The following is a 26248-nucleotide window of genomic DNA, read 5'->3' as shown; positions in this document are numbered from 1 at the left end:
ATCTCTGTGCTGTACTCTTGCTTTAAGTCCTATACCTCTGAGACTGCTCTGAGAAGGAGATTGGTATTGCCTGAAGTAAAGAAAATGGATGTCAGTTAATTTTAGCATTTGTCCAATGAACAAGAAAGTCGGCATGTTACTAATTACTGTCTTAGCACGAAAAGCTCTTTAGATTATATGGATATACAGATCCATTGGAATTGTGTAGATAATCTACTACATTTTTGGGGGATTTTCAGAACAAAACTCTGTCAGTTCCAATTATAATTGAATGGAGCTGATTCGCACGTACACTCCTACACTCCTACTTGGATGAAATGACTCCCAACTTTGCTTATTGCCAAGAGCACTGTGGCAATCATAATCATAAGCCTTATCCCCCAGTTTACTTAACATCAAGAGAAATCAAAATGAGCACTGATGCTAACAAGGCATTTATTCCAGTCAGTTAACTTTTATAGTGCAACGTTTCACTTATGCAACCAAATGGATGGACTGTTTAACTGCAACAGCTGAACAAATGGCTCATGTCTCTCGTTCCGCTGGAGTAGCAACAATAGCTCTTGTTTCCCCAGCAATGTGCTTTACCCGAACCAGATGCCTCTGTTAAAGGAACGCACTGTGTTTTCAATAGGGACATGACATGACACAGAACAAAGCAGCCAGGCACTGCAAGAAGGCACTCTCTGAGCAGGAAAGGGAAGCAATCTTTTAACAGTCATGCTTTCTCAATGAGTTCTACACAATACAGAGTGACTGATTTTGCTTTAGATTGCACTGCCTATACCCAGGAGTGCTGTGTCATTACAAGAGAAAGATTTTGGTCACCGATTGCAGTCCTGATATATGAGGTGGAAGGTCAAGATACTCTTTCATTCAGTTTGTCATTATTTTACAGAGCAGGGAGCGTGTTGTTCACAAAGCTGCAGAAATGTTAAAATAACAGAGCTCTGGTGATTAACTACTTTAACAGACTGACTGTTAAACTCTTTATCTTTGGTTTCCTGAAACGAAAGCTCGATATTGCGATTTGAATGCATCCTGCTCCACCGAAGCTCAGGCTAAGAATGTGCGGTCATGTTCAGTGGATTAAAATGTTTAAACTGTGTCTGTGTAAGCAATTGTTTACCTTTTAATCCAGAACAAATGTCTTCGCTTAACTGCGGAGCGGAAACGGATGGCGAGCTTGAAATATGCTCTGCTGCTCTGGTAAATGTGCGCCTGTAATTCTTCAAGGTTTTTTCCATCGACTTTAAGGAATGAACAATGTATACAACATGCTGCAGTTTTTGCCATTTTTTGTTTTTCATTTCACTTTGAATTTTTTTAGGTCCGGGGCATGAAAAACTGTCAAATAAAGTTCAGAGACCTTTTATAAACGGTCCACGAACGCGATGAGTTGAATCAGAAAGCTACATGGTCACACTGAGGCAAAGCCAGAGTAAAGCTGAGGTGTGTAGTGTGTAGCAGCAAGCCTGATCATGCATCACACAAGAACACGGACACTGCATTCTCCTCCATCAGCGGAGGCAGCAGAAGCTCTTCAGCACGAACCTGGGAATGATTAGCTCGGAGCCTGGTTTTCCTTTCCTTTCCATGCTTTTTATGGAGAGGAAAAAAAAAAAGCAAAGACTGATCTACTGTTTCCAGGAGTGTGTCCAGCATCATGTTGAAAGTCAACTGATTCGCAGTGGAGGGCCTGTAACTCACAAACACTCAGCGTCGGCTTTCCTTTCGGGTTTGCTGCCTTCTTCAGATTAGTGAACTTTATTGCCCCTGTTCCTTTTCCACTAGCTGGTAACCACATTCAGTACAGGAGAGTGTTTTTTTTTTTTTTGGCAGATTGTCAGTTTGTTTAGAGCTCCATCTCAAATTGGTTGACAAAGACCGGCCCATATGGGCATTGTCCAAATACAGAAGAGTAATCTAAAACACTTAAATTCAAGTAAATATTCCAGCTAGGCTGCACGAGATGTCCTTAATCCCCAGCGCTATAGAGAGGTTATGGGTGGCGAGCATCTTGTGTAGACCTTGAGTAACAGTGGTGAGGTGAGGAACATGGAGTGAATGAGGAACCCTCAGGAGATCACATCCTCCGAGAAAACATCCCATGTGCCACAATGACAGATCTTTGGGAATAGGCAACACACCACTGTACTGTTCTCTGTATAACAACCTTGGCAGACTCACTCCGTGTTTCCAGTGCTGGAAAATACGTTAGCACCTATGTTATGTAAAAGTCTCATGAAGAGCTGCAGGCACTGCCTGACAAGCCAGAAAGAGAAAAGTTAGCAGTGCTATAGTAGATGCATGTCATTTTCCTTATGTGTGCTTATCCTATGAAAGACTCATCTTCAGAGGACCTTTTAGTGAGGAATGCTTTGAATTGTAATGCTTTTCCTGCTTTTTAATGCAGAGCAAAATGTCCTTGAGAGACCTCCTCATTCAGAGGCAACGTCTGTCATTACAGTGAGGAGGATTACGGCTCTGTGTGATCACCCCTTCAGTTTTGCAAATGAGCAGTCTGTAAACTAAATAATTACACCATATAGCCACAGATGATCATTTAAACTGCAATACAAATCACGCTAATTTGTCAAAACAGTGCTGCTGAAGATGACTGTTTAAACCCTTCTTCTGTTAAAGCACCTCTTATATACAAGGAGAGACCTATTCTGTCACTTCACCTTTTCGCCTCTGAGGGAAAGCTGCCATTTTCAAACCTCACTGTGGGTGAACACAATTTAGTACACGTGATGAGCCATGTTTTCATGGTTGATACTGAACAGCTTCAAGCAGCTGTGTCCAAACCAGCAGAGATGCAAAAAGTGGTCTTGCTGAGCCGAAGTGGTCCTCTGTGTTTGTTATACTCTAATTGTCCATGGGGAAATGTTTCCCACTGTCTCATTTGCACATGTCCAGAGTCTCATTATTTCACTGTTTTCACAGTAAAGACAGCGTCTGGATAGGACAACTAGCTTGATGAGTGCTCTTTTCATGACAGTACTTTTAGACATACATACAGTATCTTACAGTCGGTATCCTTCTGGTTTGTAGTGTGAATTGAGAGAATGCAGTCTACAGTATATGCAACAGGCAAAATTATAAAATAGCGCAGAAGGTTCCACTCAGCTCTGGTAAATATTTAATTGATGTTTTTGCCCATTATAGACACACACACTAACCATTGTTATTGCTTTCTGCTCCTGAGCCTGTATCAATGTGGTTGAAATACAAAAAAACCTCCACTCGCAGAACAAATGTCAAATTCATTCAGAAAGCACGTTAGTGGAACCAGATGTTCTCGATTCCGTTTGTGGTTTAGACCATCTCCTATACACTTAAGATGAAAAAGCTTTTTTTTTTGTGAAACTTGGCCATTAAAAAATGAAAGGCTCAGCCTGCTTTGAAACACGCATGAAACAGGAGCTTTTACTGGTGGTTTACTGTCTGGTACAAAGAGACTGTACTTTACACACGAGGGCAGGCAAGGATTGGCGACGAGATGTGTGAATTGGTGGATTTATATCTTCTAAATCAGCTTAGGCAGTCGGGGAAAATCTACATTTTATGTCTGATGTGCAGTACTGGAAAATATTCTCTTCTCAGGAGATCCCTGTTATAGGTCCCAGTTCTAACATTCTGTTTTCCTGACATGGGATAATCATTACAAATGGCTAGGTTTCAAAATACAGCTGGATGAATCCCAGGGTTACTGTATCGTCATTGTGAGCCAATGTTGTACTGTAAATGTCCAGCACAACTTCCCTTGGCCCCAAATAAAACACGTTCTTTCTGTTCTCACCTCCACAGATTTACAAAATGTGCCTAGAAGGTACAATATTACATGGAGGAAACTATGCTGTGAACTACAGTGATTAATGAATAAATGATTAAAGAATGAATCTGTTATAAAGCATGTTTATCGCTGCACATTATATTCCCAAAATGATTCCAGACTTAAAACTGCTTGATCACCAGCCAGGGTAATGCTTAGTGCATTTGTTTTGGCAGTAAACTGGTTTGATTCATGTACTGTATAAGAATCTGCTTCCCAGCTTGGGGGATTGGAAGGCAAGATTGAAACATACCTGGGGTATTTGTTTTGTCTGTTTGCTTGACTTTATTGACGTGTCTACATGAGAATAATGCCTGAAAGAACAAGAACATTACTTGAAAAACAGCGGGCCATTCTCCTTCTTCCTTCTGTTCTTTATTGACTCAATCTTCAAGCCTCCATTTTGTATATATAAGATGAATATATACTGTATATACGATAACTGTTCCTTATATTCTCCGGATATCCTTATATTAATCACTAAAAATGTAATTCTGAAAACATGTTGGAACAAACAAAAACACAGGATATTATTATTATTTTAGTAGTGAAGTGGGTAGTGCTGATTCTGAAATGTGTATGATATAGCGCTCACCAGGATAAAATGTCTTGGGAATTTTACTTTGTTCATAATGATCTTTGATCTCTTGCACAGTTCACATCCCACCAGATTTGTTCTGCGTGATCCTGTTCTGTTGTTCCTTGTTATGTTTGTATTTCACTTGCTAATTACTCAAGCAAAACCGATCTGTGGAAATGCAGCTGGGATCTGAAGTGTATAGCAGATGGATGGAAATGAAGTGCCTTTGCTAAATTTCTCCACTACTGTTACACTTCCAGTGTTGTTCACCCTGGTGTCCTGGCTGACTTAACTCTGGACTTGAATCAAGTTCATTTCACTTTCCAGGTGTATCTTACACTTTTCACTTTAGCGCTGTGCTGTAGTTTTGCAAGTTTCAAGGGGATTTTATGCCAAGTCAGCTCCAAGTCTCTTTGTGTTATTTGGTGCAGCTCAATATGCACACCATAAAAATAGATTAACGCATAAAATTGCATTCCTACTTGGTTAGAACTTACATCCCATGTAATCAAGTTTTTGGTGGCTGCAAATAAAATTGTATTTCCAATTTAGCTGAAAACATTTCAACCCTAAAGGCTGGTTTTTCTTGAAAATGGGCCTTTTATTATTTTCCGGAAGGACTATTTCGTACCCATTCCAAGGTTTCATGTTACCATTCTGATTACGCTGTTTTTTTTAAAAAAACGTCTGCCTCGTGGGAGTTGCAAAGGAATACGTCCTCATGTCCTCCTCGCCTCTGTGTCTTACAGCTCTGGGATTTGTACTTGTAAAACGGGAGTGTATGGCCCCAAGTGTGATGAGTGCAAGCCTGGATATTTTTCATTCAGCACCACGGGATGCCGACCTTGCCAGTGCAACAATCATTCCAGTGACTGCCACCCCCAGTCCGGTAAGTGATCACCCTTGCCTTTCTCCTTGCTCAGAACCTGAAGAACATACAGTGGGATGGGTTCCAAATGAGAGGGAGCCCTTCTGGGCGGTTGTGTCCATTTAGACAAAAAAAAGCTAAATCACGAAACCAGCTGTTTCTTGAAAGCAGCCAGACTGTTGGCTGCCCTCAGCCCCTTGTGTGACGTAGCACTTCTTTCTTAGCTTTAAATGCTCTTGTGCTTAGTTTCCATTTGCGTCCTTTGATTCTCGTTTCCTTGTTGATTTTGAAGAAGTCCACTGGATTTCCTCTGCCTGTTCTTTTAAGGACTTTGAATGCATGAATCCGATTCCCCTGTACTGTAGCTTTCTTTAAGATTAAAACGGATTCGTTCTTTCAGCTTGACAGCGAAGGACATTCCTTTGGACCCAGGAATGTAATATGATTGCTTGGCAGTTGACAGGTTGCAGAGCAGAATATCGTATTTGTAATGCAATAAGCAGACTTCTGTACAATATTCTAAATTAGCTCCAGCTAATGCCTTGTAAGAAATCCTTTAATTAGATAGCTTTAACTACATGTCGTTGTTTTCCTTTTTTTTATCACTTTCCAATTCAGTCACTGTACACCTCACTGCACTAAGGGTTAGGATTCCCCTATACCAAGGCTTCTCTTGGGCCACAAAACTATCAATCCCCAGTCAGATAAAGAGCCTTCAGTGGCAGGCAGTGTGTGGCTGGATTGTGAGTATGAGCTAGTCCTCTATCAATTTTCTTCTGCAGAGCCAGATCTCACTCCTCTTGCAAGCTGGTATAATGTCTTTTTTTTAGTCCCACACAAATTTGTCCTCATTCTAACCACAACTCAACTCAGTTCTCCTGAACAGAATGAGATGGGATTGTTACATCCACTGCTTTGTGGGATACATGACACATCCTGTCCAAAATGTTCTGCTGCTTACAGTTTGTATCATTTGGTTAGTGAATGTGATTTATTTTCTTGATCAGTCAGTCCTCTGTATCACATTATTAACAAAATAGCAGGATTGTATTGCCGCTTGAGCTCTCACAGTTTAGAGATATTCAGCAAAGTCTTGTTTGAGTTACTTTCTACTACCGTTAGACAAAGTAAGTATGTCATTGTAATGTGGCTTACTGTAGCTGTCACAGCAAAATAGCCATAGTACAACAAGCGAGCTGCAATCTTCCATTAGCATAGGAAAATAGTAAAAGCTCGCTTATGTAGATTGTTAGTTATTACAGTTTACTCAGTTCAAAATTAAATAAACTATATCACTAAATGTCAGAAACATAATGTGTTAACACTCAATTTATTGACCTAAACCAGCTATTTGATGAACATTTGATCAAATATTCTGCGAAAGGTCAGGTTCTAATTTTTTGTTTACTGGGATCCACAGACTGCATGCTGGTTGTCTTGTTTGAGTCAGCAAACAGTGTTAGTTTAATGAATGAGTCATTATGTCGCCAGTCCTTTTAATGTGCATGTCTATATATTACTGTGAGCTAAGGGTGGGCATGCAGGTCATTTGTCATTCACTTGGAAAGTTGACGTCTCAGAAAAATGCTTGCAGTTCACAGAGTCTGGAAGGAGTGCATAGAAACTAAGCTGTTTGCTCAACTACAATTGATCTTACAGATGGGTAAATACACAGGATCAAACATGATTTAATCCGTTTTTCTGCTTGTTTACTCTGGTTAGTAATAAACATTTACTGTAACACAGAAGCACAGCATAAAAAACAGGGAAACAAAGAGCAGATAGGAAATGAATGTGAGGAAAACAGAGAGAGCTGGAAGAAGCATCAGCACTCATCTCTTTCTCTATGTCTGTGCCAGGCAAGAGGACCTAGTTCTGATCAGTCTTGAAGACCAGATTCTGCCTCTGTAATTTGAACCTTATTTAAGAGATCTTGCCGTGCTCAATTTTAAGAAATTCTGGTTTCCTTTGTTGTTGAATCCCTAGGCTAAAGACGTTTTCTCCTAATTTGGTATTGCATCTTTTGAGTAGGGACATAAGAGTCCCATTCAGTTTTGGGCACCCAGGTTATAAGAAGGGATATTTAGCACTGACTCTGATTCTTTTATTAAGGACCCAGCACAGTATTTCTTTTGTTGACTTGGCAAGTATAATATAGTGTTTCAGATTACTGTGTTAGCATTCTGGGTCTATACGATGTAGACCTCTGAGATCCCTTTGTTTTGTACTGTAAATAGCTTAATGTTTAATATTGTATGTTGTGTAACATTTTGGGTGTTTAGTTCTGTGTACTTGTAATTGTTAATAAATATTTGTTTGTTCTAGATTGCCTCTAATTTATTATTTTTGCCTCAAATTATACCCAATACTCAGGTGTATTTTTGACATTCACATTTATTTGATTATTTTTCCTGCTCTCTATTTTATCACCCCCCAATTTATAATAATATTCAGACCTTCTGCTGCACTTATGATGATTATTTTGCACTTGTGCCATGCGCATTACAGATGTTTTGAAGCAGAAAATTACTGTGCCATGAAGTAACATTATGCTTTGTGGGTTTTAAAGTCATGGTAAGGGTTGCATTGCATGTATTCAGCAAAACAGCAGTGAGTCAGCAACACTCCTTTTAACTTGTAGTTTGGACATAATCCATTGAGATAAAGGGGGATTTAAAAAAATTGAGATGTTCTTTGAGGTAATGCAGAGGACTAAGAAAAGTTAATTTGATTGTAATTCTGGATGTAATTTTCTATCCCCAAAACATAATTTTCCCTCTTTTGAATTTTTTCAGTGGATCAGGAATTGATTGGATAGATTTGACATTGTTGACATTGACTCAGGTTTGACTCATCTTTGCATCATGGAAAAAACAAGTTGTTTTTGCAGTCATCATTGAACAGTCAGCTTGCGCTATGACAAATAAGCTAAGTGGAAGACACAATTAGCTTCTAATTCCTGCTTCCTAAATGCCTTAATAGTTTAATTATTCTGTATCAACTTAATGGAGTGTCTAAAACTAACATCTGGTGGGAGTATTCAACAGCATCAGCAAACTGGGCACAGTGTGCCTGGCAAGAGTCCTTTTTATCAATGTAAGTGATTTCAATTACATTACAAGTTTTATATTGTTTTTAATTTAGATTTAATTTAAAAATCCAGACCATGATTCACGCAGAATATGTCATAGGCACTAAATCACCTCATTAGCTGAGAGTGGAGCAGAGGGTTGATTAAACACTGGCATTGTGGTAATTTAACCTGTTATGAACAACAAACCAATCAATAGGGAGGTCCAGGTGTAATGGTCTGGACAAGAATGTCTAGACACTACAGAACTCTAGTTACAATGATTGATGTCAACATGACTGCATGACACTATTCCTCTTAGGAATATTTAGAGTCATGAATAAATTGACCCTCGTGTTTTATGGAATTCAGCTATTATGACAAATTTATGACCAATATGTCTTGGCTGTTATGATTACATTATAACATTTTTGGAATGATTTTAAGCAAGACACATTATGCAATCCATAACTCATTCTGATTTATGATGTTTTTTACTCACCTTTCATTAGGGTTATGAATAAATCTGGAAGATGCTGTAAGATTGTATATTAAGCATATTTGTCAATTGAACAGTACCTTTTTGAAGTTTATTGAACAGCCATTCATCCTACCGAGTGATAGTTATGATGTCCCGGTGAGTGAAATAAAATACAGTACAAGAAAGGTGGCATAACTGATAAAGGTGCTCTGCTGAGTGTGGGTTAAGCTCCATGATCACAGATTCTAACCTGAACTAACCTGTTATGACCAGGAGAGCACTGCGAAGGGTAAAAAGCTCTTTGTTATTTGGCCTTAAGACACTCATTGTCCCCTATGGCCTCCTGAATTGTCATACGTGCAGGACTGTCAGTGAGAGGGACACGTCTCTCCAGTGGGGCCTGAACCTCCTATACGGGGTTGCGTAGCGTGTTGCGTGATAAAAGACGAATGGCTGGAAGATGGGGGGTGTTGGCAGAGCGTGTCTGCACCTCTCAGTTTCCCTGTGTGCGGCTACGAGGTTTGTCACTGTGAACTAAGGTATGACAAATACACAGTTCCAAATCGGTGGATGGTCCAAAAATAAGTTCCTCATTGTGTGAGAAAATGCTGATTTTTTTTAAATACATATTAATATTAATTAATTAATTTTCAATATTTTTGTGCTTAATAGCAGTTTTAAACTGCAGTTTGGCTTATGCATGAGGACTTGTCTACAGTTCACTTCTACTATAGAGGAGTTACTATTCTGTAACACTGTATCATAGTCAATCCTCAAATTGCAAGTGAATCTGTAATTCAGGCTGCAGGGTACCACTCTTCTTTAAGAGATAACCAAGGGCTGGCTCCAAGAGCATATGTGAGATCAGATTAGAGCTGAATCCTATGATGCTGGATTAGACACCTTGCAACAGCAGAATTTCAGCTGATGATTAATGTGTTGCCTGTTCAATTAACTCAGCAAAGCATATTTTTTGTGTGCTTATCCTAAGGGTCTATTATGATTCTGCATTTTAAAGCAGCTGCTGAAGGCATACTGTATATTGGGGAAAATTAAAAGATGGATGCAGTGCTATCTATTCTGGACCATGTGTCACATCAGTAAGGAGAATAGACTCACTCGTTAAATTGCATCAATATCCCAGTCTTTATTAATCATATCCAGGAGGAATGCAAAACTGCTCATTTCATTGAGATTTCACAGTCGTCATGATATGTGCTCATGAATCTAGTGTCTCCTGAAGCCGTTCTTACTGCGGGATGACGGTTAATTTGTTTTTCTACTTTCCTGCCCACCATTGCAAACACATTTCCCAAGACAGTCATCAATGCTCAGTCATGTCAGAGTTGGAAAGCTGAAAATACAAGGATCTCCTGGCTCCACCAGTCAAGGGATATACTTAGAATGCAGGTGAAAACAGTGAGGGAACACAGTGGTCCAGAGGTTTCTAGTTTGAGCTGAGATGCCCTAGTCAGGCTGAGATGATTCTGCCAGCCAGAGAGAGGCCTCTTGACTTGCTGGTCACCTCTTCCAACAGCAGCATGGTTTTCCTTAGATGTCTCCCATCCCAGTAGTGACAGATGAGATCCGACTACAAAGTCAGCGTGCTACTGCTGTTGAATTTTGTGCTTCCAAGCTGAATGTTTGTATAGTAAAAACCATTACAGGCGATTCACATTTTTTATACAGTACACTGTTAATTCTGCCAAACATGCTTCTGGATATGTTCCACAAGGCCCCCTTTTCCAATATACTGTACAGTATTTCATTTCAAAGAGGTCTATACTTGTACGTTCCACAAGCATAAAACATAGGAGATTTCAGAATCTCCCGACTGCTTTTAATTCAGTTTAATTTAATTGAATTCAATTCCTGTAAATTGTCCTGTGATACTGAGTGCATTTTACTTTGATTCGGTTTCATGAAAAGCTTTGAAATCCTTACACACTGTAATAGATCACCATAGGAAAGTGGGGAGCACTTCACTAATCTAGCTTTAGTGAAATGTTAGTTGAAAAAATTGAGCAATTTCAGTTTTGGCTTTTTGATACAATGCCTTACATGCCAAACTACGTAGCTGAATAATGTGTAATCAGCCATTGACATTCGTGAATGATTAATCGGCAAAGTGTTGCAAAAATCTGTACTTGGCAAAACCCTATACACTCCAGCACAGATTCAGTTACCTTTCAACTAACCAGGACTGACTGGAGCACCATGAGATTTGTCCGGACCAACTGGAATTTACAGTAGCGTTTTATGAAGGAAAGGTTTAAAAATTTACATTTTGAAGATAGTATTATACACACCTTGTTCATTGAAACTGCAGATGCGATCAATCAATGAACACAGCACATGAAATAAGTCTTACAAGGGCGAGAGCCCACCTGATTTCTGTTGAAGGATGTGTGTCTTTTCATTTGACTGTTACTCGTGTCCTATAGGTTAACGGAGCGAGTAATCATGGGAGTTCTTGGGAGCTGCCCTTTTCTGAGGGTGATCTTTTAACCCAAGACAGTGTCCCTGTTGCACGGCATCTTAAAAATGGTCTAACAATACAGTATATATGCCACATTTAAAGCCCTAGAATGGTGCTACTTCTAGAACAGCTCGACATTTCTCCTGAATTTGTGGAAAAGAATGAGAAAAGAAACAATATCAATCCACATGTAGCTAATGCTTTTAAAGTGAAGATTTTCAGCTTCTAGTCCCAATGGCAATACAAATTTGATGCTGTTTCCCAGTTGCTTAATTGACCTCCTGTGCCTCATAGTTCAAGGCACTTTGTCACTGTCTGGTTGGTACTGACAACTCGCTGGGGCCTGTTCATAGAGGAAGCTTTGAAACACTGATCAGACTGTTCCGAAACAATGAGTCGCAGCGAGGAGGCAGAAAACCACAGTCACTCAGGCAGCACAGCTAGACTTGAGCGAGTTGCTCAATTAAAAATCACTGAACCCTGGCGTATTAAATTGAGCACCCACCAAAATAATCAGATTGTCAAGTTGAGTCACAGTTTTTTTTACATCCGTGGTGTACTGTAAATATCTGCCTCTTGCTTGTTTTGAAATATTAACGTCTCAGGGATTTCAATAAATGTTGCTTCCAGGTAAACAATAGTAATTCATTCTGTGAAACACCATTAGAGTTCTCGGGGTTGTGTGAACATAGGTTGTTCTCAGTGGGCTAATAATAAAACACACAAACCAAACCAAGGAATCCAGTATGGTAGGAGACAGACAGAGACAGCTCCTGATTCTTCTATAAAATGGAAAAATGATACCGTTAAAAAGACACATTATTTACTGTACAAACAGATCATATTTAACTTTGTACACTGTCCCATCACACTGTGCAAAGAAGGTCTGTGTTGATAGAAAGCACATTGTGTGTGAATTCCTGCCCGACAGCTCCTGGTGTTCTAAATTATTTTCATGGGGAAGTATATTTAAAAGCAGTAGTTTTTTTTTTTTAGGTACAGTACCTGATGTTTTCTTTTTTATGGAGCATAAGAAATATTACTTATAAAACTGAAGTACTAAAGCACACAGTTTTAGAGCAGCAGATGGGAATTTACAGTGATGTTCATAAAATGTGCAAAGGCCACTTGAAGGTTTTTTTTATCGTAGCATTGCAATTTAATCTTAAATGCGCAGCATGTAAATGAGAGAACACTTTTTGTATTTAACAGTCAAAACTACGCATCTTCACAGGGTTCCCAGGATTATACAGTAGCTCTTTAGATAATTAAAGATATTTTTCGGCATTAACGATGGATCAGCAAAGAATCTATTTCACTCTAATGGGTTCACTATCAAGTGACAGATGACTGATGAGGCCCTTTGTGTTAAAGGGATAGCCTCTATTCTTCAAACTGATTTCTGCAATTAATATAGCTTCCCCTTTTCACAATAGTTTTTTATTTTACGCTTATGATTGCAGTCCTGCTGATACATTACAGACAATGGTCCAAGCTGTGATTTGGAAATATGTTAGCAACGGTTATGAAAGGCTTCCTCTCAGTATTGAAATCTGTGCCATTTAGCTCCATGGATTTTCCAACTGCTGGACTGTGCCTTTTGTTTTTTTTGTTGCAATGTGAACAAATGTCGTTTTTTCTGCTGCTGTGCAGTGAGAGTGAATGGTGCACTAGTCCCCTTTGTTCTTTGGAAGATATCTGAAGTTCAGAAAATTGGCATGTTAATCTGAAGACAACATCCGGTGACATCAAAGCCAGTTTCAACTTCCCACTCCCTGATTTCACTAAAGAGGTAGAAAACACTGACCATTAGCAGTCTACATCTTGTAGGTTGTTGTTAACTTTTACAAGGAAGATTAATTAATATTGTGTAGATGTGAACGTATCAGCAGAATGTACAGTAACTACTGTAGCTGACAACCTGAAACTGACATTCAACTGACGCTTTGCCATGATATTTTTAATTGGCGCTTCCAGGATAGAACAATTTGTATATAGAAATTAACATCTGGAAAATTGGTTTGTGCTTTGTATGAAGTGCTATGAAGTGAATGTCTCTGTGTGATACCTCATGTGTGAGCACTGCATGCTATACATAGCGATAGTCTGAATTAATAGCAGTAAATCTAGGCATTTACTTGCCCTGAGACTCAGAAACATGGAACACTTTGTAGATATCCCTGCCATTATACCAGCACAGGGAGTATTATTTTTACATCCTTTGCAAATTAGATACATATTTCAACTTTATTCTAAATTATATCGTTTAAATATACTGATTGCTGAGGAAAATTACAAGATACATTTTGTGTAGTGGAGGTACCTATATCCCGTACTGAGCTAAGTGAGGTGACTGAGGGCATCAGAGGTAAATTGCCTACTGTAGTTTTGATGGTATTCCTTTTGAACTTTATCTGACTTGTTGGCCCCAATTAAGTTCTCTTATGCCTTAAATTATATACTGTATGCTGCCATTTAGAACAGTTCTTTATAGAGTCATATCAAAGCTGCCATTATACTCGTAGTACAGCAGAAGATCTTTCAAATATTTTCAGCAGTTTCATTAATTAGAAGCTGAAATTCCATATGCCCAATCTTCAGCCATGGTGTTACCAGGCAGCCACTGTTCTTTCTTTGCTATTTCTAGGGGCCCCTTTGTGTCTTTTGACATTCTTCTATTCCGACATCCACTTAAAGAAAGCCTGTACATTCATTTTGGGCCCATCATTTTGCAGTTTAATTTGGCAGTTGGTGGAAAGATTTGTGTCCCAGAACACACATTTCCAGTCCAGGTACAATTATTAAGAACTGGGATGTTCTCATTCTAACAAATATTGTCAATGTGGCTGGCTTAGCAGTGGCAATTTTTAATACAAGCTACCTTACTCTTCTTTATTTTTTTATTTACGTCACCATTGTACACTAGTGCCCATGACACTAGGCAGTAGCAGTAGGATAAGAGTTCATTTATAATTTCTTATTCCTAGAAGTTTATCTACCCTAATATGTTATTCCTCCAGTCCTTTCACATGAAGAACTCCTGTATATGCATGAAGTGAGGGCTTGGGTTCCAGCAATGTTCAGTACACATTGACTAGTCACTAAATTTTGAGCAAATATTGAGTATATTTCTCTGGGGAAGGGGAAAGGTTGGGCAAAGATGTTTCTCTCCAGCTTTTAGAATAAGCAAACCTGAAGTGTTTGCTAGTATACAGTATTATCTAAGGCGAGGAGTAATTTCACTCACATGATCTTATACTGTACATCCTCGAAACGTTCTGTACAGTCTGCAGTACCCCCGGATAACTGCTTTTCTTACTCTTTCTGTTCGACAGCAACATTAAAAAAAAACTCTGCTGATCCTTCCAGAAAAAATCCAACATGTCAGCTTTTTCTATTTGAACAAGTTTAAAAAGTCTGTGTGTGTGATCCATTGATAGTGCAGCTGACTAAAGGCCTCTGGCCTGAGATGTCCTATCATCAGCAGGGCTGTGTGTCCACATGGAGGAAAGAGAGAGGGAGGGAGCAGGGAAAAAGTCAATCATCGACTCTTCCTTTCCTAGGACAAACTATTGCCTTTCCCAAAGTCAACGGCGAAATAGTTGGTGTATATTCACAAAATTAGAAACAGCTAAATCAGCTCAATGAACACTGTGTTCACTGTGTGCTGTTCACCCTTAGAGAAGTATAACTTTGTAAATTTAGCATTTTGTAAGCGACTGCAGCTTTATTGTGTTGTATTGACATTGTGTAGACCTTATATACTGTACCGTCATAGAATGAAAGTCTAATGAATGTTTCCTGTAATGACCCCTTTTGTATTCCTGGGGTCCAGTATAAGAAAGGCATGTTCAAACCGTATAAATAAAAAGTAAAAGTGGAAAACTCCAGTCAATTTAAGGTCGATTTTCAAAAGTAAATGGGCAGATAACTGTGCACTGTAGTCTTCATAAACATAGGTGCAGCGTGGTTTAAAGAAACTTTTGGGAGGAGGTCAAAACCTAATATCGTCCACAAAGTACTTATAAATACAGTATCACACTTCCTGCTTACTTAATTGTAAATTACATGTCTGCATCCTTTCCTCCACCCCATCTGTGCTCTTGCAGCTGCTCCCTGGCTCATCCTTCATTAAAAGTCAAAGGTTTATGCATCTTTCTACATCACTTATGGATGTTCTGTCCCTGCACCTATGAGCTCAATGCCTCTCGAAGAACTTTAATCAGTCTTAACTCCCCAGTGCAAGCAAAGAGGGAAAAGTTAAGGGGGGAAAAAAAGGAAGATCCCCGATTTCTGCGTCTCTACACCTATAGAAATCCTAACCTCTCCGTCCAGTTCAGGTTCACAGGGGAGCCTGTCCTGGCAAGCCATGGGCACAAGGCAGGGTACACCATGGACAGGATGCCAGTCCATTGCAGGGCAGACACAGAGGCACACACACACACGGGGGAATTTTCCCAGAAGCCAGTTAACCTACAGTACCGTTATGTTTTTGGTCTGTAGGAGGAAACCTGGCAAAAACAGGGAGAACATACAAACTCCACAAACACAGCACCCCAGAACTGAACCCCTGGCCCCAGCACTGCGAGGCAGTAATGTTAACCACTGCGCCCCTGAGCCACTGTTTACACCTGTACTGTATGTACATCTGAACATACATCTGTACATATCTGTTCTCTGCAAACGCGTGCCAACCAGCCTTGCTGAAACAGTCTTCTAGAAGCCTGAGCTCAGAGGATTAAGATTCTGCAGTCTTGGACACTACTAAGAAAAGCCAAGGTGAACAGCTGGAGTTCATAGGGATGACTCACTAATTCCTATGGTTTAGTATTTGAAGTGCAGTTTCATAGTGAGGACTGTATGAGAACCCGCTGTGAATGACATTGGTTAGGAAAATCAACCCGCCTTAAGTTCTGTATTTTTTACCTTGTCTTTTGAAGTTCGCTGTATCCTTACATCTTAATCATCTGCTGCCTTTTTTAAAACCAACAAGTATCCAACAAGAAAACAAGAAACAAAAGAAAAACGAGCAATTATTTTGAATTAAAATATAATAATCAATTTTAGAATTTATGTGATGAAACCACTTTTAAAATGACCTATAACCTTGACACCAGTGATGAGCTGAAACTGACTCTAGGCATGAAATGAGTCTCAGCTTGGTTTTTCTGTCGCACAGATTTTTAGTAAATAACTCTCAAGTGAATTACAGTAATGTATTAAGAATTTTAGTTAAGAAAAAATACAGATAAATAATAGAAATTAGATAAAATTATAGATTCCTATAAGTCTAAAATCAAATTCAGAAACTCGCTTACAGTAGGTACTGTAGCTAGTTCCAGACTTCATGAATACTTTGTGCAAAAGAAATGCCTACTATTGTCAATTTTGAACATGCTTGCCCTTAGTTTCCCTTTGTGTCGTTCTTCATCCAAAACGAAACGCAGCGTCTAATTTCTTTGACACCGTTACAACTCGATGACTATTACAGGAGTGGATAGACATTTCAGTGAATCACCAGGGCAGTTATGTGAACAAAAACTGAACAGTTGATAGAAGACGAAAGCTCCCATTCCCTTGAATATACCATAGTGCAGTACAGATTAGTAAGGATCTTAAAAACTGAATGAATTGTCAGCAGTGTTCAGAGTCAAGAATTTCTTCATGCTCAGCCATGTCGGTGCTGTCCAGATGCTGTCTATCTCCGTTGTCACCATCGGTTTTCCAGCCAGTCAGTCTGGTTAGGGGTGTTTTCATTTTTCCCCCACCAAGAGAACAAAGTTAGGGCGCAAACGTGGGGTTCAGGGAAAAGATCTGGCTTCAGCTGATAGTGACAGAACGACTAATTCGATTAAGAGTTGCCTCCATGCGGATCCGTCCAGTTTTCCTCTTGCTTGGTGACTGGTCAGGCACAGTGGTGCCCTGTCTAATATGAAGCCAGCTCAGTTGCCGATCATGCTGAATGGCTATCCCTGAGTGGGGGAATCAGAATTGTCATGGCAACACGAAATGTGTGAGTGGGGGGAGGCATGTTTCTTCACTGCAAGGGGTGGGGGGATATGTTTCTTCAAGAGTAGCTTTTATTCTGGAAAAAATTAAAGAAAGGGTAGACCAACTGTGCAGAACCATTTGACCATACATAAATTGTGGAGTCCTAATTCAGCCTGAATGAAAACCGTGAACTGCCTACAATGATTATTATTTTATTTTCTATTTTCTTTTCAGTCCATTTGCAGCTGATTTCAAGCACAAAACTAAGAATGAAATCTAGCAGCCCCTGCCTCTGCGGTGGTGTGGTGCTATTATAATGGAAAATGAGAACAAAAATCAGAGCAGTTTCTAGTTTACTTCATTTTTTTAGGAATGACTATAGTATTGGAAAGCCAGACTGAAATCAGTTCAGGATCTTAAACCACAGGGGTATACAAAATGAGGAGCAAATATTAGGAATGTCAGTTCCAAATAGAAAGAGCTGTCATGATCACTTAGAATGAAGTAAGTACATTTAAATAGTTCATCAGGCTCTTAAACTTACAGCATAATGCAATGCATATTGCAGCGCTGAAGTCACAAGCAGGCAGATCTTGTTTGTGGTGTATCAAAAACAGTTTATATTTAAATGTGTGGTACAGTACATAATGGAATCCGAATGTTATTGTTGTAGTTCAGTGTACCATTACAGCTCAATAAATAAATCTGTTTTATTTTAAAGGGAAAAAACAGGACCCAGGGTTACAGACTCTGAGTCTGAAGATCCAAATAATTTTCATTGGCTTCAATTACACATTTCACGCCAAGTCTAAGTGTGAAGTAAGTAGTGTCTCGTTTCTTTGTCAACACCAGTTTTTGAATCCTTTGCCCTGGTTTACTTAAATATATGAAGCTCTTGGCCATGCTAGATCTACAGGAAACATACTTGCTTTGTCTTTCTGTTTTGGTTGTCCTATTTACTTTATACAGTATCTGCCCCCAGCGTTAGTATAGTTCTTCACAGGTTTGACAAAAAAGCTGATGTATCCATTGCCTTCATATCATCTTCGTTCATCTGTATGTTAGGACTACAGACTTAATTATTTTCATCATTCCCTTTCCTTACGGTGGTGTTCTTACAGTACATGTAATCCAAACATGTATTTGCAAGATTGTCCCTACAGGGAGTCACCTACAAAAAGGTAATTTTAGTGAGTGTAGTTCCATCCACTGACAGACAAGATCTACCTAGTCATGCGAAAATAAATGACTTTGGATGCTAGAAAGGACCCCAGGCTGAAGATGACATTGAGAACTGCTGCACAGGCCAAGTGTGAGGTAATGATAGCTGTGTTGGCATGACAGAATCCTCAAGCGGTCAATGTCAATGGGCAACCGCAGTGCCCAGCTGGATATGCAAGCCCAGCAAACTGGCGAATCCCCTTCAAAAAGTCTCTCTTGTACAGTGTGTTGGACTCCAGTTCTGCGCAGGAGAGTGTCTTGAATTGCCGAATGCGTTCCAGTCTTATTTAACGTTCTCGGTTTGCATCAGGAGGGTGGTGGTGTTGTTGTTAGCCCTGCTGCTTAAATCCGGACCTGCGGCGCTGTCTTGCGTGGAGTTTGTATGTTCTCCCCATGTTCACATGGGATTTTGCCTGGTGTGGGTGTGTGTGTGTTTGTTTCTGATGGAGTGGTGTCCTGTCCAGGGTGTATCGCGCCTACTTGCCAGGTTTAGCCTCTGCCTCCCCCACGACCCTGAGTTAGACGAAGCGATGAGACAACAAGATAGATTAAGATTGTATAAATGCTTTCCAGATGCGCTGCTACCGATCTGTCCTGCGCGTACGCTGGTACTATTATACAACTAATACAGCAGATTGGTCAGAAGCGAACCCTGTCGCAGGTCGTAGCAGGTCGTGAGCTCCAGCTATCTGGCTCTATCCGCTCGGAGGTATGAGTGGACCCCGCGCCCGTGGACGACCATGTCGCGATGGCTGGGTGACATTCTGGAGGGGTGTGGGCCGGGCCTACAAACGCTCCACGCAGCCAGGGATCGACGGTGGTGGAGGGGAATAATGGACACTGCATTGGACACCAACGCAGTTGATCTTCATGGACAGTGATGATGATGATGATCATGATAAGACAACGGATGGATGGGGCTTAAGCAGACTTGGACCGCCTCATCTGAGGAAGCACTCCACAGCTTAACTGTCCTCTGTTCTAGGCCAAATTTACCCATTAAGTTCACATTCCCTCTCAGTACTGTATGTTAAGTTGCAGAACACACCAATAAACACAATGAATTTCCTTTGAATTGATTTTCGTTGGCCTGTCTCTTAGAGTAAATTTCACTCTGTCTGGAAGAAAATGTTTAGCTTTCTTTTTTGGACAAAAAAGGAAACTAGGATTTGAGCGTTCTGAGGCATCTTCTCCTGTTCTGACACAAAGAACTGTACACAGTGTGTTGTACACCAGCATTCAAATAGCACTCGGGTTGTAATACAATAATACAGCGCTGGCTGTATTTCTGACAGCTCTCTCACTTCAGCCACGGAGAACTTTGAAGTCTACCTTTGACAGTACCAGTCGCCGCCTGAACCACAATGCACTGCCTGTTGGCTGACTGGAGCCATGGCCTCTAAGGGTCTCAAGACGCCTCCACTGTAGCTCAGGAAATTTCTCGTGTGAAATCGTTTTTCTGATGCTGTGCAGTGCACTGGCCCTCGACAGAGACAAATACCACATTCACTACACAATCAACATTTAGAAGCTAGAATGTACAGGTCTAAAAGCATGTGAATCATGAGCAATAGAATGCAAAATATTGGCTAGTGCTGTATTTTTAATTGCCTACATGTCTCATAAAACAATCTGCCAGTGTGATGCATTTTTGCAAGTCACTGCTAATTATGAGGCTTTTTTTCCCCGATGTTATGCATCTGTCTTGAGATGTACCCAGATAAACTGAGAAGGCCAACAGCACAGTTAGAGATAATGATAAGTTATGCACTCAGCAGGGCAGCGTGCTGTGTGTTTGTGTTTAAAAAAAAAAAGCACATTAGTGGAGCTCTGTCAGCCGAAACGTTGTTGAAAGTTTTCAGAAAGCGATTGAAGAAACTAGTTAAGCTGAGGGCAAAGTAGGTGTGAAAATGCTTTTTTAATCAACATAATTCTACAATTTAAAATTAAGTAATCTGAGAGATATTAAATCAGAACAAATCTGCATTGGAGCACAATGTGAATGCATGTTTAAAATCACAGACCTAATCCATTTCCCACACTGCTGCAGTTCATTTGTGTAAAACGTATAACAGTGCATGGATTTAATAATTTCACGATTCTGATGGAGCACCAACCTACCTCAGCATGATTTTCAGGCGACCTGTTAAAACCAGGTTGTGTACTGTTGAACTGAATAGGCCACCAGCAGCAGCTATGGAGCTGTGCCCCAAGGAGAAACACCAAATGAAAACTTCTCGCAGCCTAAGATCCTGACTGTGGCTTTGCAGCTCCCCAGTGCTGGGGTATGGGTCACAAGCCACGAGATCAAAGCCGTGCAATAGACTGCTTTTAACGAACGTAGCTCAGGAAATCGCCTCGCATGCTCTGGATCCTAGTCAGAACATGGGAAGCAGCAGACTGAAACAGGTGAGCAGTGCAGAATACATACCTCACCTTTTCTTTCTGATGAGGGTCTGCGGCCCGATTTTCCGCTTTTCTCCCAAGCGTGCAGATTTCCAGACCGTCACACCCTGTGCTGACGCTGGAAAGCGTGAAATTAAAACCCCGCATTCCGATACATAACTCATAAGGCGTAAGTGTCTAAAACTAATGAAGAGGCGCTTTTTTTTTAATTGTCTTGTCTACATAAACCCCCAAGGGGTTTATTTCCCTGCTAACTCACAGAGCTGCTTATTTTCTGTTTTGCTTGCTGTGATTGCATCATATTACCAGCATCAGCACATTGAGGAGAGGGGACTTTGAGAGTCACTGTGTTTGAAATGAAGGTGTGTCTCTCATGTTCCTTGACTCATTCCTTTATCCTAAGAATCATTGTAAGAAGTAAATACACAGTTAAACAAAAGAGTCCGCTTGGTCTTTGAATTTTACTGTATGTCCACAAGGGATTCGTAAGAAGACAAAGGCTCCAAGTGTTCTGCTTGGGGGAAAAAAATCCCCTATAAACAGGAAGGAAAATGGAGATATCATAACTAAACCAACATTAAACACATTAATCCTTCATACCAACAACAGATTATTTGTTTGACAGAGCTTTGCGAGACTTTGTCTCGCTAAAAGTTTTGCTCATTTCTAAAAAGCAAGTGGTTCTGCTGCAAATTGTGTTGACACGTTCTTTAAAAAAAAGCATAATGTAGTGAGCTACACCCTAACATCTCGCATGTTTATTGTGATAAAGAATATTTTATTGTTTGGGAAGTTTTGCCTTGTAGTGTCAAGAGGATTCTTTTGTATTTATTTCTTAAATTAATGCTGTTGAATTTCTGCAGGCGTAGTAGCATTCTCAGACATACATTGGATAAAAACCTGTCAGTAATAGGGAGTGAGCCGTTTCTGACACAGCACTGACCACCACACATTGAACTTTCATTGAAAAAGAGACTAAAAGAATAAAGCAGAATCAAAAGAAGCCCAGGTGTGCAGCATTTCAATACATTAATAAGAGCGGGTTCAGCAGGGTTGTGAATGAGAAATGGTTTTTTTTTGTATTTGTTTAAGCGTTTTATAATAGTATTGATTAGTGGTTCATTAGCAACACATTTGATGGTGGGGAGGCATAGACAGTTTGTGATTTTGGCACTCTGATGAAGATCTGTTTCCAAAACATCATCCTTTTATGAGTTCTGCAATACAGTGGGAGGTTTGGAAACTGCGGCGCGCGCAGGAGTTTCTCTCTTCTTCAGCCTTTCCAGCTCGGAATTGCTCAGTGCCAAGGAAATCGCCTCCCAGCTGCACAGCATCTCGCCCCTTTCCTGGGAAGTGCGAGGGCAGTGTGCCCGCACCTTGTGAAGTGTGTTCTGTCAAGACATTTTCCTCTTTGCCCCCCTGAGCCCCAGGCAGGTTGCGGCCTACAGCAGAGTTCTCAGTGAATGGGCTGGGCTGGCTCTCAGGCTCTGTGGCTGACTCAGCCAGTCTGTCTCGGGCACTTCAAAGTCACATGTGCACCATCTTTTGGCGACCCCTAGTCACTGACCTCCGATGCCATCGCCCACATTGTATTGGCTTACATTCAATCAGCCACCGGTGAACTACTCCACCGAATTACAGAGTGACATGAACCTCCACTCTGGTCCATTCCCCACTGCAGAGGAACGTTATTTGGACTTGACGAAGGGGCTTTAAGATGATCTTTTCAGAGCCGTAAAATGGAAAAACAGAAGCACGCACCATGGAGTGCGGCAAGGAAAGAAGGCACATTTCCATCAATGCAACATTGGATGGAAGGGTGTGTGAAAAAGGGAATAATCCCAGATCTTGCAGCGTCAGCGTGATGTTTGACGTCAGCATATCAAAGGAAAACCTGTTCATTCTCCGAAGGTACTGGCAGCAGCAGTCAGACTCCCAAACATACAGTATTATTAAGGATTGCAGTTTTCAGTCAGTACAGTATGTGACATATTTCTCCAGCTCCTTCAGTGCCATTGCATTCAGATGAAGGTTCTCTTTTATTTTTTCTTTTATTTAAAAGAATATTATTTAGCACTTGGTGTCATTTAATTTTGACTGAACTCTGTGGGGAAATTGCTTGCCTGCAATGAACTATGCTGTTTTTTAAATTATTATTATTATTATTATTATTATTCAGTAGAATACTAAATTGTTTGTGAGGAAGCTGTTTCTTTTACTATACAGGGGCAGGTCTCATTGTTGTTCAGTGGTATTGTACTGTATGAGAGAAACTAAAATAATTCCAAAACAGATTCACAACCTCCAGTAAACACGAGACATCATTCTGTTTTGTGCAGAATCCATTACTAGGTTGATTTTAGATATCCTCAGAACTTGAGCCCTGAGCTCTGCGTCAGTACTCTGAAATCAAACAGTAATGTGTTGAGGATAGGTAGTAGGAAACAGTTATTTTTTGGATTAAGCTTAGTTGGGGTTTTTTTGGCAAAGACTCAGGTTCTTTACATTTATCTGACCGCTTGATGAAATAGTTAATACAGTGCTAAAGCATTACTATTTTAATATAAATATAAAGTCTAGCAGAAAGCTGTGCGTCTTAATCTTTTTCCAACAAAGTAATGTAGTGTTTAACCTTGCTATTAAGCATCACTTTAACTGACCCATCAAATCCTAAGAGCCAGGTGTTCACATTTTAGTGTTAATTAAGAAAGAATTGATGTCCTGTGCCTGTTAAAGTAAGAGCTGTTATTACTGCAGTTTCACTACTAAATGAGGTCTTGGCCTCCTGAGGCAAAAAGACAGTCCAATAACAATGAGATATCTAAAATGAAAGCCCACAAGGCAGGAGTGCAAAGATGAACAAGTTCAAGTCATTGCATAAGGTCTTTTTAAATCATTTCACAAATGTCCTGTAAAACATGAAACTTTCTTAAGAAGGCAATCACATAAGAGAGGTTCCAACCAGCAAACTCCATTTTGGCTACCCAGCCCATTTGGTAGTTGTTAGTTTATCGATCCAGAGATCTCATCCACTCTTGACTGAAACCAAAGTATCTGCTTCAACCAAATGCCTGAGTAGATCGTTCCAGACTCCAACAACCCTTTGGGCAAAGAAATTATTATATAAATTCTGCTTTACTGTTTCAGCTGCATTTAATCTTATACTTTATTGTAGAGTGATTATGTTCTCCATCAGCACCTAATACGGTATTTACAACACACTTGTCTTGGTCTGAGAACACTGGACCTCAAGTGAAAGAGGACACAGATACTTGAAATCTTAAAGGCTCTGTCATGCCAAAGGAACAGCCACTGAAAGTGAGCTTGTCACTAGCTGCTTGAAAGCTTTCTTTTCTTTTTTTTTCATGTCTGAAGTCACATAATGAGAGAGACTGAGCACATGATAGAACTCAGTGGGAAACACTTGATCTGGAGAGTTTAGAACAGTCAGGTGCTTCAAAGCTACACTTTTTTTTTGTATTAGACGCACAATCACACATACAGTACACACAAATTAAGGACATGAAAGAGCTCTTATTTAACAGCTTTTCTGAAACAGGACAATTGTTCAACAGCATCACGCTTGAATGATGCATTGTCACACCTATTTCTTTCATGACTTATTAATTCCAAATCTGGCTTCTCTCTCCTAGGTACAAAATATTTTAGCCTAGGTTGGTGCATGCCATGTGCATAAAGCAAAAATAATAATAAAAAAAACTTTTGTGCATTTGATTTTTGTCACCTACACTTCTGTTAGGACAGGTAGGATTTTCTCCCTTTTTTTTTTGGCATTTTACTTTAACTCTTTTTCAGTGACATCGTCACTGCTCGACAGCTGCCCGGCCAGTGTGTCAGATCCACCTGATTTTTTTTTTTTTAATGTGAATTGCTTTTCTTTCAGGCACTTGTGTGAACTGCCAAGACAACACACAAGGACCCCGCTGTGAAGAATGCAAGTACAGTTTCTACAGGAGGCCCGGTGCAGCCCTGACAGAGATCTGTGAGCCTTGTCCCTGCTCCCCTGTCACTTCCACAGGGAGCTGCCATATCGGTGAGTTCATTCATTAACATTACCGTACAGTACGTGGCCCAGTAACAGGCACTCCGGGCTGTGATGAAGAAGCCTGTGTCTTTGTAGGTGGCTGAAGAGACTGGGGAGGAAGGCACTTGCCTCTCTTTAAGGTGTCTTCTCAGGCACCGAGGAACGTGACGTTGAGCTGAGCCTGTCAGTTAAGCCCGATGTCCGGGGCTCCTGAGGTTACTGGTTTTTGTCCGTAGGAGCTGGTTGCCAAGTGATGGTATGTTGCTGTAGTTAGTCTCGACTGCTGAGAAATTCACAGAGAGGATTTTTTTGGGGGGGATTATTCTCATTGTCAGGCCTTTCTTCGGTGTTCACTGCTGCATCGTTCCCGTTATTGTCATCTGTCCTCTTTTTTTTTTGTTCGGCGGAAGCGGACTGCCTTTGATATTGACTGCGTTTGGGATCTTGTTCTGGCAGATTCGCATGGAAATGCGAGGATGTCATCTTAGAGGTTAAATCTGCAAATCGAATCGGTGAAGGTCCTCTAAATCCAGATGAAACTGCGGCTAAAGATCGGTCTGGATCAAGGCCTGCAAAGCCTTGAGGTATACTGGTATTGAGCAATATTTGTTTGAAATGTTTCTTAGATAATCACATTCTTCATCTTTGAATACGGGTATTATTGAAATGGTACCTATTATGATCCAAGCATAATATTATCTACCAGTGAGGCGTTTGTTTTTAGGATGAACAGAAACAAAATACTTGTCAATCACATGCAAAACAAATGAATAATTATTTGTATTGTTATTGGGCAGTGGGTAGCCTTGCAGTGCTGGGGGCTTTGGGGCTTCCACATAGACTTGGGGTGCTGTCTGTGTGGAGTTTGCATGTTCTCCTCGGGTTTATGTGGATTTCCTCCAGGTGCCCTGGTTTCCTCTGACAGTGCAGACATACCGGCTGGTTAATTGGCTTCTGGGAAAAGTGTCCGTGGTGCGAGTGCGTGCCTGTGTCTGCGTGTGCCCTGGCATCCCAGCCAGGGTGTACCCTGCCTTGAGCCCATCGCTTGCCAAGGTTGGGTCCGACACCCCGCTCCAACCCACGATACGCTAAATAATAATAATAATAATTAATAATTGCTTACACTTATATAGCGCTTTTCTGGACACTCCACTCAAAGCGCTTTACAGGTAATGGGGACTCCCCTCCACCACCACAAATGTGCAGCCCCACCTGGATGATGCGACGGCAGCCATAGTGAGCCAGAATGCTCCCCACACACCAGCTCTC

At 40.5% G+C, this 26248-nt stretch overlaps 1 protein-coding gene across 2 annotated transcripts in view; it reads left to right on the top strand.

The window, feature by feature from the left end:
- LOC148644061 (multiple epidermal growth factor-like domains protein 9) overlaps positions 1-26248 on the top strand; it is a 194118-nt gene that overhangs the window by 114668 nt on the left and 53202 nt on the right. For both annotated transcript variants that reach the window (XM_088615360.1, XM_088615359.1), the window contains exons 3-4: positions 5168-5307; positions 24839-24988. In XM_088615360.1, the coding sequence (XP_088471486.1) occupies positions 5168-5307; positions 24839-24988 (290 nt within the window). The remainder of the gene's footprint in view (positions 1-5167; positions 5308-24838; positions 24989-26248) is intronic.

Source organism: Lepisosteus platostomus, chromosome 21, assembly GCF_059453375.1.
Source record: "Lepisosteus platostomus isolate fLepPlt1 chromosome 21, fLepPlt1.hap1, whole genome shotgun sequence".
NCBI classification, from domain to species: domain Eukaryota; kingdom Metazoa; phylum Chordata; class Actinopteri; order Semionotiformes; family Lepisosteidae; genus Lepisosteus; species Lepisosteus platostomus.
The sequence above is the reverse complement of the archived record's forward strand: the minus strand, read 5'-3'. Positions and strand labels throughout refer to the sequence as shown.